General features: G+C 37.1%; 1 protein-coding gene across 3 annotated transcripts in view; it reads left to right on the forward strand.

Moving 5' to 3' along the window:
* RPS6KA5 (ribosomal protein S6 kinase A5) overlaps window positions 1-17,166 on the forward strand; it is a 213,215-nt gene that overhangs the window by 119,922 nt on the left and 76,127 nt on the right. For all 3 annotated transcript variants that reach the window (XM_071213725.1, XM_058292425.2, XM_058292426.2), the window contains one exon: window positions 14,210-14,325. In XM_071213725.1, coding sequence (XP_071069826.1) covers window positions 14,210-14,325 — 116 coding nt within the window. The remainder of the gene's footprint in view (window positions 1-14,209; window positions 14,326-17,166) is intronic.

The raw sequence follows: 17,166 nt of genomic DNA on the forward strand, positions 1-17,166 counted from the left end.
AGATTTATTTATTTATTCCCCCCCACCCCCCTTGCAGCTTGTTCCTTTCTTTGCTGTCTCTTCTCTGTGTCCATTCACTGTGGGTTTTTTCTGTATCTGCTTGTCTCCCTTTGTTGCATCATCTTGCTATGCCAGCTCTCTGCAGCGCATGGCTGTCAGCTCTCCCCGGGCATAGGCCAGCTTGCCTTCACAAAGAGTTCGTGTCCCAGGGCCTCCCATATGTTAGGTAGATGGGAGCCCAACTAATTGAGCCATAGCCGCTTCCCTCAGTTTGGTTTTGTCTTTGCATCTAAGGTGAGTCTCTTGTAAACAACCAAAGTTGGATCATACTTTTTTTATCCATTCTGCTGATCTGTGTGTTTTGATGGGGAGTGAGAGTTTTATTTTTGTAGGAACATTTCTAAGCCCCTCTCCTCAGTCTTGTAGTTAACTGATCCTAAGGCACATGCTTGCTTTTTTTTTTTTGAACCCAGGACCTCCTATATGGCAAGCAGGTGCTCAGCCACTGAGTTATACCCACTCCTAATGCTTGCTTTTTGGAATGACTTATTCATCAGGTTTAGTTTCCTTTTCCTCACTTTCCTTTCCCTTCAGTCACCTTCCACAATTTTAGTGACTATACTGATGATCAGTTCAAACCCTTCAAGCATATCAAACCCCTTGACTTCTTTCACTTTGGCCTTAACTTCACTTAAGCCGTTCATCAGTATAGCCACTCAGACCAATTGCACCTCTTAGATCTCAAAAGTAGATTTTTTAAAAAAATTTCACTGTGATACTCCCTATTCTTTATTTCTCTTTCTCTCACACTTACTTGCTTGTTCTTCGAGTTCTGCCTACCCCAAGTCTTTCCTGTTCTTCCTCAACCATTTCTTTTTGGGTTTCATGTGCATCCTTACTAGCTTGAATTCTACCATTTCTAGTCTGCCTTGTCTGTTACACTAAAATTGCTTGCCCTCTTAACTTTCTTCCTTGCCTGACATGGCGGTCACTTTGATTACTTTCTGAACTTTTCCCCCTAGATACTAGGTTGCTAAATTTTTCTCCTATGTCACCAAAATGTGTCAGCTGGGTCTGGCACAAAATTCATGCTGACAGTCTTAACAGAGCTTCAAAGAAGCTTAGCAAACATTTTATTCCTTTCTTGTAAACTTCATATGAGCTTTCCCAACCTCTTACTACTTTTCAAACCCCACAGCCCATCACTATTTCCCTGAGATGACCACTTGTCCAACTTCTACAGAAAATGTGTATCAAATTCAGCATCTACACACTCCCAAATTTTCTTCCCCTTCCTTTCTTCAGCACCATAAAGTTTTTCTATCTTGGATATGCCTATCAGTTTGGCAGAAGTTTAAGATGTCAATAGTAAGAGTTGGTGAGAACTTAAGTTTTTTTTTTTAAGGCATTCTTTCACTTGTGGTGAGGGATATACATGGCTACAACCTTTTTGAAGAAAATACTTATCAAAAATTGGCAGCAATTATAAAAATTTTAAATGTAAATATATTGTGACTTAGCAGTCCAATTTGAAGTATCTGTACCTGACCAAGTAGACAAAAATACATGTACAAAGATGTTCCTTGTGGCAGTGTTTTTGTTGCTTTTTATTATCTAATTATTATAGTTATGAGACTGTCAATACAAACCATTAATGTGGTCTGTGGGACAGAAAATCCTAGGCCCCTGTGTCCAGAATCACAAAGAGGTTTAAGATGAAGGTAGCATATACTATAGTCTATATTTAGTTTTTAATAACATCTGCTTAGTATCAGGCATTCTTTATACATTATCTTTTTTAGTCTTTGCAAGCAACCCTTCAAGGCATGGATTATCTTGTTTATTTTACAGATGAGGTATCCTGAACTCAGGGAGTCAAGAAAAGTGCCCAAAGCCACATCATTGTTATGTGAAGGGACCATGTGACTTTATTTCTCCATACAGCTCAGTCTATGTGTATTGAATTTTTTTTTTAATGTTTGTTTGCTTGTTGTTTGTCTTTGTTTTTAGGAGGCACCAGGAATTGAACCTTCCATCTCCCATGTGGGAAGCAGGTGCTAAGCTGCTTGAGCCACATTTGCTCCCCTTGATTTCTTTGGTGTATCAGGAGAAGCCAGCACAATTCTTAATAGGAAAAAAAATTAGAAACAGCTATAATGTCCCTTTTTGACTTCTCAATCTTCTTCAAGCACCCTTTACATTATTATCAAATTAGTCTTCTCACTACATAGTCATGATTGGGTCTTTCCACTGCTTAAAGTTTTCCAATGACCCTTATTTACTTCAATAAGATAAAGTCTAAAGATCATAGTTAGGCTTTGGAAACAATCGGACCCCAGTCTGTTTTTCCCACCCAAACTCCTGCTGTTCTACTCTGTGATACCTCTTTTCCAGCCAATCTTTATAATCCACTTACTTGTCTGTAAGCATGCATTTTTCTTTCCCAATTCTGTACTTGCTTATGATTAGTTGTATTCACCTCTGGGTTTCAAAATCTCCTAAATATGGGACCACAGAAAAGTCATTTTATTTCTCTGACCCTATGCTTTCCTATATATCTGGATTTGTTTGGTTTAAATGGGATGGTATATATAAAGCACTTAGTACCATCCTGGTGAGATAGTAACCCATCAGTGGTGGTTGTATTAAAATAAATCCTAGAAAAGTACAAGATGAGGCTGGAACATTTTGTTGTGCCAGAAAGTAAGGAAGTGCAGTAAACGGGGGCAGAGTGAAAGCTATTCCTTATGGGAGAATGCCAACTAACATAGAGAAGGAATGATGGAGTTAGAAAATCATCATTAGTTACTAAAACAGATGGGTGCAAGTTTGGAGAACAGAATATTTACATAGTTTCAGTTCATCTCCCTACAATTTACCAGTTAATTATAAAAGGAAACATAGTAACTTTACAATGGAGAAACCTGATAAAACACCACTTGAATATGACTTGCCTTAGTTAACATAATACTGATGTTGACTTACATCAGTATTGGGTTAGGACAGACATCACACACTACTTGATAAGGATGTTCTAAGAAGGATGACATCATTTCATTGATATTCCTACCAACAAGGCATAACCTTAACGTAACCATGAGGAAACATCAGAAGAAACCCAAGTTGAGGTACAGTGCTCAAAATCACTGGTCTATCTTCTTCAGAGATATCAAGAAAGTAAAACTGAGGATTTCAGATTAAAATGAAGAGACTAAAGAGACATGGTATCTAATGCATTGTGTGATCTTGAATTGGATTCTGGACTGGAAAAAAAAGTAGTTAACAAAGAACATTACTGGGGCAAATGACAAAATATTTGAATAGGGTGTATAGGTTAGATATAGTATTTTTAGCAAAGTTAAAGTTTCTGATATACTGTGGTTAAGTAAGAGAATGTCTTTGTTCTTAGGTAATGCACCCTGAAGTATTTAGGGATAAAAGAGCACAATGTCTCTGACATCCTCAACTGGTTAAAAAAAATAAGCACATATGTGAAAACAGAATACTAAAGCAAATGAAACAAAATGTGTAAACACTTGGTGAATTTGTACATTGGGTGTATGGAGGTTCCTTTTACTGTTCTTGCAAAAAAATTTTTTTAAAGATTTATTTATTTATTTCTCTCCGCATCCCCCCCCCCCACCCTGGTTGTCTGTGTCTATTTGCTGTGTCTTCTTTGTCCACTTCTGTTGTTGTAAGCAGCACAGGAATCTATGTTTCTTTTGGTTGTGTCAGCTCTCTGTGTGTGTGGCACCATTCCTGGGCAGGCTGCACTTTCTTTCGCACTGGGCAGCTCTCCTTACGGGGCGCACTCCTTGCGTGTGGGGCTCCCCTACGTGGGGGACACCCCTGCGTGGCATGGCACTCCTTGCGTGCATCAGCGCTGCGCATGGGCCAGCTCCACACGGGTCAAGGAGGCCCAGGGTTTGAACCATAGACCTCCCATGTGGTAGATGGACGCCCTAACCACTGGGCCAAGTCTGCTGCCCGCAAAATTTTTAATAAAATTGAAATTGTAGAAGTTTTTGTTGTTGTTGTTATTGTTTTTAATAACATCCACAGATAAGGCTCTGTGAGGTAGGAAAAATTTCCTTAATAGAGTTTCATTTAGGGGCCACTATATGATGTAGTGGGCAGTCTTCACAAGCTTTCCTATGCTAAAAACAATGGCAAGTTTCGTACTCTTCCTTGTAATTCAAGTCTGTGGACCAAGATCAGAGTATACTTTTCCCAAACAGTGTTATCCAACTTTGTAACTTTGTACTGTTCTGACTTCATACAAGCCAAATAGCATATTTAGAAAATGTATATATAGGTCACATGAATTATCCATATGTATTATTTCTCACAGCTGCATATTTGATGAGATTTGGACTGTGAACAATTTGAGGTTCTAGTCATGGCAAGAACCTAGAATGTATCTCTTCTATGTTGCCAATTTCAGATCCTTTTTTTGGGCCAGTAAGTTAAGGTTGTAGCCTCTTAGAAAAATTAAGGAACCTTTTGCAAGTTTACAAACATTCCTCCTGGCAAAGCCAAGTATCTTTTTCCAGAAGAAAACTATCCTGGGTTTACTTCTGGAAGACATAAATTGATGCACTTAAGTTCTCTGACATAAAATCTGTCAGTGATAATTTTAACTTGGCAAATTCTCAAAAGATTTTAAACCCATTGTTTACTTGTGGCCATTAAAAATAAATCTCAGTATGACACCATAGAATGTCTAATTTTGAGAACATTTCAAAGCAAATTGTGAAAAGCAAGTAAGATAACAGAATGATATAACCAAATATATAGAATTACTATAAACCATTTAAATATTCAAAGGAAAGAGTTTGATCTTAAGGCAGTTTTTCTGACAGTGATTAGAAAAACCTGCTCCTACAAATTGACAGTAAAACTATATTTGGAGGTAGAAAAGAGCAACTCTTAGATTGCATGTAAAATCACTGTCTTTGGAGTCAGATTGCCCATGTTCATAATTCTTATTCTCCTACTTACTGGTTGTGTGACTCTAGCTAATGTATTTAACCTCTCTGAGTTTCACTTTTCTCTGGGGGGGTTACACCATTGCATAATAGTGCCTCACTTACAAGGGATTGTTTATGAGGATCAAATTTGTTATGTCTAAATAGAATGGGCACATAGAAAGGGTCCAATAACTACAGTACTTTTTATTATTATTCTTTGTCTAGTCTCAGAAACTGTGAGCTATGTTAAGATACAGATTTTAAAAGAGAGAACCCCAAACCCTTGTTTTTATCACTTAACTTTGTCGGGAGCCCTCTCCCACTTACTCTATCAGGAGTTATTATGTTACTTTTCAATAAACATCAGTAGCTAGGAATGTATCTTGAGCCAGCACTGCTTTTTAGTCTATTTCTGTTGTATGCACACAAAGCCATAAAGCTGAAAGAATAGCAATAATCTCATGTTGTTTCTGACAGTTTTTCCATAATAAAGAGAATAAAAATAGTCATCACACCTTTTACATTTGATCTTAGCCAAAAGGCCAAGAAGCGATATATCACAGGCTTTATTTTTTATTTTTTTATTTATTCCCCGCCCCCCCCCCCAATTGTCTGCTCTCTCTGTCCATTTGCTGTGTGCTCTTCCGTGACCACTTCTGTCTCTATCAGTGGCACTGGGAATCTGTGTTTCTTTTTGTTGCGTCATCTTGTTGTGTCAGCTCTCTGTGTGTGCGGCACCATTCTTGGGCAGGCTGCACTTTCTTTCACAGTGGGCGGCTCTCCTTAGGGGGCACACTCCTTGCACGTGGGGTTCCCCTATGTGAGGAACCCCTGTGTGGCATGGCACTCCTTGCACGCATCAGCACTGTGCATGGGCCAGCTCCACATGGGTAAAGGAGGCCCGGGGTTTGAACCTTGGACCTCCCATGTGGTAGGTGGACGCCCTATCCATTGGACCAAGTCCACTTCCCTATCACAGGCTTTAAAACACACACACACACACACACACACACACAACTCCAGCTTGCAATTTGTTGTGAAAGGAATTAGCAGAAACTTGAGAAGAAATTTCCATAAATCTAGATATATAATTTTTACAGAAAAGTTAAAGCAAATCAAGTGACATGGGTCAAGAGCCCATCTGGCAGAGCAGACCTTAAATCTAATAGTAGACACTTAGATGACTTAGATGCTTTAGCCAGTATAAGCTTTTAATCATTCTTTAATATGAATGAATGTAATTTATATCCATTTGGACAGAGGCCAGAGGTCTAAAAGCTGTAAGGGTTTTTCTTGAGTTATAAAGCTGAGAAAAGTTGAAGCTCAAATGTCAGTAAGGATCTGGGTTTTCTTGTCACTCAATATGTATATATGCCACCAGCAACTCTATCCCAAAATCTGCCTGCAATCTTGATGCTCTCTGTTGAAAGAATAAAATTTTGTAATTCAATTAAAATTTAATAACATCCCCAATGGTATTTTCCAACTTTTGTTATTTCACTACCTGAGGAAAGTTTTTTAGTATCAAGGGCAAGCCCCAACCTTACCCTACTAGAGTTACTAATATCTCTTGATAAACAAAGAGGTGTAAAGACACCAGATACTCAGTTTCAGCATATCCTTACTAGTCAGAGATGTTGTAAATGAATACCCTCTGCTCCATTTTGCTCTTCTTAAGCTCTGACCCCACCAGTGCAGTAATTCAATTCTCAGTCCAAATAAGCAAGGGTAAAAGATAGGAAGAAGTGATCTGAATGCTCAGGGGAAGCACAGTAACAGACATGCTTGCCAATTATGATAAAGTTTATGTTACCGTCCCCTCAGGGCAAAGCTGTGGTGTATCCCATGTTCTGTCAATCAGCACTGATTGGTTTGTTGTAAATAAAATGATAGGGACTGTAATTGTTTGAAGATTTTTATTGATCCCAGAAAAGATAATGTTCTTAAAGCTAATCCATTGCTGTGGGCTCTTTGACTGGACTGAATTCAGTGGAGTACTTCAGTGAGGCGTGACACACAGTGGGTCTTAATCCTCTTGCTGGAGTCCTCTAGGAACAGGAGAAACACACAGAGACACAGAAAAAAGTGGCAGAAAGAGAAAAACGCCGAGAGGCTGAGAGAGAGATCCCAGAGGCTGGAATCATTGGAACACAAAGGCATGGGAAGAGGTCCTGAGAGGCTGAGAGAGACAACTCATATGCCTGATCACCCACAGCTGAGCTCGGGAGAAAGAAAGAGGGGAGGAGAATGCAGAGACCCAGACCAGAGAACCACTGTTATGTCTTGCCACGTGGCAGGAGTCCAGGATTACCAGCAGCCGACTTTCGGCAAGACAGCATCTCTGATGATACCTTGATCTAAACATTTCCACAGCCTAAGAACTGTAAGCTTTTAACCTAATAAATTCCCATTATAAAAGCCAACCCATTTCTGGTATATTGCTTTCAACAGCTTTTAGCAAACCAAAACAGGGACTTTTCCATTCAAATTTATGATGCTGTCTTTAGGGTATTTTTCTTTAAACTTTTTTTGGCCCACATACCTTGGAGCATCTGATAAAAGCTGGACTCTCTCTTCTCAGAAAAAATGAACCCATATATGCCTACATATATTTTTAAAATTGCACGTAATCTCGGGATTTACATGAAGTACCTTCAGGATGGTTTTAAAACTTGCCACAGGAAATCAGTCTTACTTTTCTTTAAAGAGACCCTTACCAGTCCCTCTTATGAGGCTTATGTGATTCAAGATGATGATGATAACTACCGTTTACTAACATGTTTATCAGACATAGTGCTAAGTATTCCTTATATCCATAAGTGACCCCTAGGTCATTGTGTCCCAACCTATTCTTGCAGCCTTCCCCATCTCAGGAAATGCTAACACCATCCCATCAGTTGCTCAGGGTAACTGAATCTAACCCATCCTTATTATTCACTGCTAAAGTCTACATCCTGACCACCATCATCTCTCACCATGTTCAGTGAAGGTGAGTTGCCACATCCACCCCTGCTAGCAGCCAGCTTTAATGATCTTATTAAATGAAAGTCATACCACGCACTCTTCTACCCAGAACCCTCCAGTGGCTTCCTATTTCACAGTAAAAGATGAAATCCTTATAATGACCAGGGCCTCTGTGCTGCACAGCTCCAAGGCCCATTGTTCACATAGGCCACAATATGTTGTACAAGGTTCTACAAAACCTGCCCCCACCTGCCTAACTTAGTTACTTCTGTGTCTTGGTATTCCTACTTTTTTTCACTCATTGCCTATGCCCCATTGGCCTCCTTCCTTATCCTCAAGTATGCCAGGTCCACTCCTACCTCAGGGTCTTCACACTAGGTTATTTCTGCCTGAAATTGTCTTTCTCTCAATACCTGCTTAACTTATATCCTCATCGTCTTAAAATCTTTGTTCAAAGTCACCCCAGTAAGTACACGGGCCACCCTTATTAAAATGTAATCCCTACCTCTGAGCTGGCACTCGCTATCGTCCTTTCCTTGCTCTGTTTTTTCCATACTAATCATCACCTTCCAGCATCTAATAATATCTCATCTACTCATATTTCTCTCCACTAGAATGTAAGCCTCATTACAATGAAGATTTTTGTCTTTTTTTCCAATATGTACAGTGCCTAGAAGAGTGACTGGTATTAAATAAGGGCTCAACTATCTATTGAATTAAATGAACAAACCCTGGGAAAATATATTGTTCTTATATTTTATAAGTACGGATTCATATTCAGAGAGATTAAGCAACTTGCTCAAAATCATGTAGTTGGTAAATGGTATAACCAGGATATGTGGACTTGATCTTTCTGACACCAAAGACGCCGAAGACTGGTAGTTTTAACTACTGCAATGATCTCCCTTTCTACAGAGAAAAATACTTCTCTCCAGAGATATGCAAAATAAGAAATCAAAGGTAGTCCAGAAATGGCATTCTTACAGCACTAAGGAGTCAGAGGCTGGAGTGCAGTACTAACAGAGTGGCTATAAATTGTGGGAAAGGAAGATGATGGAAAGAAGAAGTACCACAAGTAAGGTACTTCAAAAATCTGTGTTCAGAGGAGGGGAGCAGGTATAGCTCAGTGATCGAGTGCCTGCTTCACATGTACAAGGTCATGGTTCAAACCCTGGTACCTTCTGAAAAAAAAAAGAAAAATATATGTACAGCTTCCAATAAATCCTTGACTAACTTCTCCCCAGTGAATGCCTGGGATGAGAATCTAAGTAGTTCAGACAAAAGCAATAGCTGGCAGGCTAAAATAACTGAATGAAGATTTCAGCAGCTCCCCCTCTCAGGGGAGACAGAGTTTGGAGTTAAATTCCTTCCGAGGTGCACCATGGGAAGTCCATACCTTACATGTAAGAACCACATCTCAGGACTAAGGACTGCATCCTAGAACCAACAGAAGTAACCTAAATTAAAGACAAACCACAAGAGAGCCACCCTTACAAAACCTAGAACAAAGCCTCCATGAGATCAAGGTGATCTACCAGAAATTTAACTTTCTGCAAGAACAGAACTCTGTATCCAGGAAGAAGGTAACAGAATTCAGAATTTCCACAATATATCATTGACAGTGTGCAGTAAACAATGAGAAATTTTTAGACATGCAAAGAATCATGAGAGGAATTAGCAAAGATTTGAAAATAGTTTATAAATATGTTAAAGAATCTACAGGAAAAGATGGGTATAATAAGTAAACATGGAGAGTTAGCAGTTAAGGTATGAAACTTTAGAAAGAACCAAATGGAAATCCTAGAATTGGAAAACATAATATCTGAAATTTTTTTTTTTAATTGGGTGATTTTACTAGCAGATCGGACACTGCAGAGGAAAAAGTAAAGACAGGTCAATAGAAATCATACAAGCTAAGGCAAAGAGAGAAAAATAATCAGAAAATATCAGCTGAGACACGAGCCTGTGGGACATTATCAGACTGTTCAAATATGTTTAACTGGATTCTCAGAAGGAGAGAGAGTGGGGCAAAAAAATTTTTTGAAGAAATGGTAGTCAGAAATTTTTAAAATTTGGTTCAAAAAATTAACTCACAAAACTTAGAAACGCAGTCAACTCCAAGACCAACACTACAAAGAAACCCACACCTCCACATTATAGTGAAACGGTAAGAAAAATCTTAAGAGCAGCCAGAGAAAAATAGATTACAAGGAAACCTGGGATACAAATGCAGCTTGACTTGTAATAAAAAGCAATGAAATCTAGATGATATCTTTAAAGTTTTGAAAGAAAAAATCTCAAGATAAAATTCTGCAGTGAGCAAAAATACATTTTAAAAATGAAGGTGAAATGAAAACATTTTCAAATAATCTAAAACTGAAGAATTTATTGGCAACAGATATGTACTACAGGAAATGCTATAGAAAGTGATTCAGGCTTCAGGGAAGTAATGCCAGTTGGAAAAAAGAATGAAGAGCAGTGGAAATGGTAAATATGTGGGTAAATATAAAATACTTTTTAAAAATGGGAGTTCCACTTATGTTTTGGATTTAGAAAGCCACCGGAAAACACTGCTTCCTGCGCTTGCAATGAGAAAAAGGTGCAGACGCTAAAAGATCATATTTTTGAGCCCATCAGAGAGCTTAGGTCACAAGGCAACTAAGTGAACTGGGAGGAGAGGTGGATCACATAAACTGTTTCACGTTCAGCAGAGCAAGGGAGGAAAAACTGGCAGCCATAAAAATGTACAATACTAGTGCATAGTGCTAATAATAGGGGGTGTAGGGAAAAAATATCCCAGGTGTATGTCATGGACCTTAGTGGTAATAGTCTGATCATGTTCTTTCATAATCTGTAACAAATGTTCCACAGCATTGTAAGGTGTTGGTGGAGGGGTGATATATGGAAATTCTCCACATCGTGCATGATTGTTTTGTAAGCTCACAACTTCTCTAAAAGAATAAATATTAAAAATAGCAGAACAAAATGTTTTTTAAAATACGGGGAGGAGAAGAAAACAACTGAAATTTTAACAGATTGTTAAAGGCAAGTGAGTTGCAGTGATAGTTTAGAACCCCACAAGGCTTGCTTTTCTTGGTGTTTGATTCTTTCTTTGTTTAATAACTTGGCTGGACTATTTCTGTAAAGTCTCTCTTCCCTGCAGTGTGAGGCCCCTGATGTGGCTCCTCAGACAGCATAGCCCAGCCCTCAGCACAGTGTTTGTAGCAGGGTTTGTTTGTGTTTTTTTGACTCTTTCCTTGATCTCTGTGTTAGGCTGTCGCCCCTGTTAGCATCACACCTAGCTGTGGGACCCTACTAATTGCTGGCTGAGCTCTATTGTTTTCAACAATGCCTTGGGGACATAAATTGCTCCAAAGCATGAACCAATAACTACCCCGCCCCCACAGCCTTTGTAGGGGATAGTTTTTGAGGCCTGCAACTGAGGTTTGTTCTGACCCCAAGAGTGCTCTTAGTTGTCTTTTCCCCTGATACTCTCTGGTAAACTTGCTGCCTTACAGTTTAGCTTGGATTTGGCAATGATTTCTTAGATATGACACCCAAAAGCATGTGCAACTAAGAAAAATTAGATAAATTTGGACTTCTTCTTGGGATGATGACTATGTTCTAAAATTGATTGTGATGATTGTTGTACAACTCTAAATATATGAAAAATCATTGAATTGTACACTTTAAATGTATCAGTTGTGTGGTGTGTGTATTATATGCCAAATAAAAAGCAAAAAAAACCCAAAAGGGCAAAAATGTAGGCACTTCACAAAAGTGGATATAGAAATGTCCAATAAGCACATGGAAAGATGCTAAGTATCATTATTAATCAGGAAGATGCAAATTAAAACCATAATAAAATAAAGATTAAGAGTACAAAATGCTTGTTTTACAGGTTAATCCCATTGGTTTCTCATATCCCTGCCTTTGTTTATAGCACTTACCTGATGATGACACTGCAGGTATTAATATCAAAGTTTTTGCAAATATAACCCTTTGGCAGCCTCTTTATCTATTTTACCACAGATTCAAACTGGACCACTAGATAGAGTTGGTTGTTTTCCTTGTCAAGTATACATATAGACATATTTGCATAAAACATACTTGTTTTATCTATGTCATTTTCACATTGGGCAGTCCGAACAACCTATTTTAAAAGTAGGAAGTTGGTTACTGGATGGTGCTTTAGGTTTGTCTCATTCGAGTTGTTAGTTGCTTTTTCTCAGGCTATCCAGTACGTGGAAAATAAAGCATTTTGTATGTTTCAAGCAACGATAATTCTTAAGTATGTATTCCCGTTTTACAGCTAAATCACTGAAGTTCAGAGAGACTTAATTTGCTTAAGTGAGGACAGCAGTGGAGCCAATGTCTAGTCAGGCCCATCAGTTACAAAGCCCAGGTTCTTTTGAGTATATGAAGTTGCCACAGAGACAGGAGTACATTGGATTTATTTTATAGCGAGCTTGTGTGTTGAGTTTCAGAGTGACTTTTCAGAGACTCTATTAAATGTTTTTTTCTAATATAAAGAATTTGTATTCACATGGGATTCACTCATTAATTGGTTACTTCAGTAAGCATCTACTCAGGGTTTTACTGTGGCACTATGTTGGGTATGCAGAGATGAATACATTGACCCTGACTTCACAAAGCTTAGATTTTAGCAGAGAAAGCAAGAATGCAAATAATCATTTACAATTCAACAAGATCATTGCAGTGGTAGAAGTCATTAATAAGCATGAGGTAACATAAGAGGAAGTGATCAGCTCCGCTGGAGTGGTCACAGAAGATAAAATAATTGAGTTGGACATTCAAGGATGTGTAGGAGTTTGCCAGTTTATCTATGGATACCTGTTTCTGTATGATAACTCACTATGGAAACCATTTATGCATAGACACCAGTATTGGGCTTAAGTAAATAACTACTTAAAAATAGGGGGGGAAAATCATTGTTAGTTTGCAGGAATGTTGTGTTCCTTTACACCTTTTTAATTATTAGCTTTGGGTTCAGATATAATTAAAACCTCCTGGCAACATACAGAAGCTTTAGAGGGAAATGCTTTTGCTGGCATGTGCTTTGTAAAATACATTGCAAAACAACCAGCTATTTGAGGTCTTTCGTTCTGTTGCCTCTGCTTTTTGAAATTTAAGTAGGCAAGAAAAAAATAAAATTTGTGAGTTCATGAAGATTTTGCTTTGTTCTTTTATCACAGTGTACAAAACTTGACAAGTGAATATACTTGGGAAACATGCTTTTCAAATTTTTAGGAAGAAAATCTTTAAAGTACATTTGTGACTGTTTTCTAGATATAAAGTGTTTCTCACGAAACGCTTAATGTTAATATTACAATGATAGTTTCTGATGAAACTTGAGTTGAAAACATTTTTGCAGTATTTATTTGGAAAAGTTTTTTATCCTGTTTGATTTTGAATAATTGCTAATGTTAATCTTTATAGTTGTTGCTTACATTAATGAGCATTCAGTTACCAGTTTATCAATAAATATTATTAAAACCAATTCTCAATATAATTGTAGGTTTGTTTTTTGTTATTGTTCTTTTGTTGTTGTTGTTGTTTTACAATTTTATTATCCAAATCCCTTATTTATTTCTTCCTGTAGTCTTTTTCTCCTCTTTCATTATTCCCCTTGGGATAAATGGGCAAATTAAAAGGGAAATGGGAATCTTCTGGTTTCAGATGCTTGAATCTTCCCCATTATGCTGCTGTTACTTTGGGCCTCTTTGGAACAGAAAAAGGCTACTTGCTGTTAAATATATAGTTTTGAAACTGTGCATAGACAATTCTGGAAATCTGCCTAAAGGTCTTAAAAAATAGTGAATTGGCAGCTATCAGAAAGGAAAGGCTGGATTTTTGTTTGTATTTTGTTTGTTTTGGTTTTGATTATGGTATTGGCTCATGTTTTAGGACTGTACCATAAGTATCTATTGTGTGGTTGGTAATGGCAGAGACTTCTGATATGCTGTCTTGGAGAGAATGTGTCTAAATATCTGTGGGTTTCATGTAATAGTTTTAATGGCAATACCTTTTATGCAGAATCATTTGATTGCAGTTTAGGATAACCATTATGTTATGAAACGTATACAAATCTAGTAATACTTTCTGTGGAAAACTTTATATTATATACTAAGAATTGGACGAAAAATAATACAATAAAATCAGTGCCTATTGTTAATCCAAAGTGATTAAAAGAAAATACTCCCTTTAGTTTATGAATACAAGTCAAAGAAAGCAAAAATATATTTCGTTTTTAGATTATATAAATGGTGGAGAACTTTTTACTCATCTTTCTCAAAGAGAGCGTTTCACAGAGCTCGAGGTGCAGATCTATGTTGGAGAGATTGTCCTTGCCCTTGAACACCTCCACAAGGTAAGTGTTTCTTTTCTTTTAAAAATCTGTTAACTGAAGTAATAATGGAGCTAAAAAGTCTAATGTTTTTACATGTTGTCTTGGTAGAGATTGTGAAAGCACCCTTATAGAATATTAATTTTCTGAATTTTATAGTTGCCTTTATTTAAATCTCCTTTCCTATTGTAGTACCTGTGCTACAGATTAAAATGCTAGAATCTGAGCAATTTTTTGGTTTTGTAATAGTTCATGAAAAATCCCCCATGGTTAGTTATTACAAAGTATCATTAGAAGAAAGACTTTTCATTCTTAAAATGACCTTTAAAATGAAACTGCAAGTCCTAATATGTGTTTCCTTAATTGTGATTTACTCCAGATAGATTCTACCTGTAAAACTTCAGGGTTTATTTTCTGACTAGGTTGGAGAATATGAATTATTTTAAAGAGGCACCTATTACACTACCCAATTTGTTCTACTTTCCCTCTCTGACTTTCTTTTCCATTTGTTTGTCCCTGGTGCCCTCTCTCGCCCCACCCTGCCTCTTCTGCTCAATTGCCTCCATGGAGCACAAACTTAGTTACTTAAAATTTTATATATCCATGGAATACAGATCCATAATGCTGTTTTGTACTCTATTAAAAAGTCAGCTTAACTTTTATATTATTGCAGATATCATGAATCTTCATCTTAGAAATTTTGAGTTAAAAATTTGTTTTTATTTAAAAAACAAGCATTATTGTGGAAACGAACGGTCATTATATTGACTGGGCTTGTATATTTATTCTCCGAAATAGAAAGTCTAAAGTAATTTTTACTGAAGGTGTGGGAGACAGTAAGGAGAACAGCCTAACTTGAGTCACTAAATTAGAATAGTACAGGTACATATTGAAACCACTCTTCTTCTCTGTCATGTTATCTCCAGATCCTCTACTAGATCACAGATAAAAAGAGATTAAAGTGCAAGATAATGGGGTATAAAAAAGAAAGAGGATGACATTTTTAAAGGGGAAGGAAGATGGAGTCAATGGATAGGAGAGGCTGTGAGAAGGGAACAGGAACACTAAGAAAAATGAATGAAAAAATATAAGAACAAAGAGAGAAAGAAAAAAGGCAGCAGGGTCGGGGTGGGGAGGATTGCTCCAGTGCAATGGAGAGAAAAAGAAAATAAGAGTAATCAAGTAGGGAGCTGAACTGCTGCAGTTCTGAACTGCAGGCATTGTGATAGATTGTTGGTGGTGACAAGCTTAATGCCTGTGATTATTTTTGTGGGATATAAAGTTGTTAAGATATCTTCATGCGGGAAATAAATAGGAACAACGAAGAGGCAAAAAAGACCTTTGCGTTTTATGCCTTGAGCTATTAGATATAATTTTTCATAATATAAAAACAATGGTGAAATCACCATAAATACCAGAATAAAAAACCAAAATAGATAGCCATGAGGAATAAGCTAGCAAATTCAATTTTTAATACGTGTGAAAGGTTTAATTGTTAACTCTGTTTATTAAAGAAAAATCCGTGAGCCTTCATTACTATTAAAACAGGGTAATTAAAAATATAGAAGTAAAATCACCAAATGCAATGGATGTGTCATGATGATGGGAGATAGTGTTGCTGTGGGGGGAGTGGTAGGGTGGGGGCGGTGGGGTTGAATGGGACCTCATATTTTTTGAATGTAATATTTTTTTAAAATGAATTAAAAATTTTTAAAAAAAGAAGTAAAATCATAGTAAATACTGGATATAGATATAATTGATAATGGAATGAAACTAATAAGCAAATCAGATCTCAGGCAACTTTCTCTTTGTCTTATATTGCTAAAATGATAAATAGAGATAAGTAAAACCCAATGCCAGAAACACTAATCTTGATATAGCTTCCTTCTAACACTAGTAGGTTTCACAGGAAGAGACAAAAATTGGAATTTAGTTGGATGTGATGAAGTAAAGCAGACAGTAAAGGATTTGTTCTTAGAATCTTTTCCAAAGAGGTTATTTAAAAACAAAAAGTACTACTGGCTTCTAAATGGATGTAATGTTCCCTGTCAATTGTTTGCTCAATTGTTTAGACATTTTCCTTCCTGTCTTTCTAGGAAAATACTGGAATTTCTTGGAGGAAAACTGTGTAGTTTTTCTTTGTGAATTTTGATTTAAATTTAAAGATATTATCAAGAACCCGTATTTTCATATACTTGTTGTTGAGGAGATTAGTGCTTCTAAGTTTAAAAACATTTAGTTCAGACTGACATAATTAAAAACATGAAATTCACATAGATATAAAAGCACCTTTTATATGATTTGTTAGATTTATTTATCTTATATAGATGAAGAGCTGAAGTAAAACTTAAATACATAAAACTTAAATACAAAACAAAATAGGATATATACACATTATCTAATAAACCTGTGATCTTCTACCTTTATGCCTAGGTGTCTTTATTCAAAAAGCCTTTATTAATTACCTACTTAATATGTGGCACTGGACTAGATACTAGATAAATAAATGTATAAGAGGTGAAAAACAGCATTAGGGTCTGCTTATATCAAGACAAGCAGCAAATACCTAGACAATATCAGCCATTTATAGGTAGTTATAGTAAATATACATTTAGGTGCTATTTGATGGTAAAACAAGGCAATAACCAGTGTGAGACCTGGTTACTCAGGAAAGCCTTCCTAAAGCCATCAGGAAATGATGGGCATGAATTGGCTAAGAAGCATCTGAAGATCATCCAGAGTAAGGGTGAACTATATTAAGAGGAACAGCGACAGGAAGAAGCAGTAGTCAGCTGGGAGGCCCTAAAGAAGCTGGTCCAGTTAGAGTGGATCTTCATTGCATCAGGAGTGAGGGTGTGGCTGGAG

Source organism: Dasypus novemcinctus, chromosome 3, assembly GCF_030445035.2.
Source record: "Dasypus novemcinctus isolate mDasNov1 chromosome 3, mDasNov1.1.hap2, whole genome shotgun sequence".
NCBI lineage: Eukaryota > Metazoa > Chordata > Mammalia > Cingulata > Dasypodidae > Dasypus > Dasypus novemcinctus.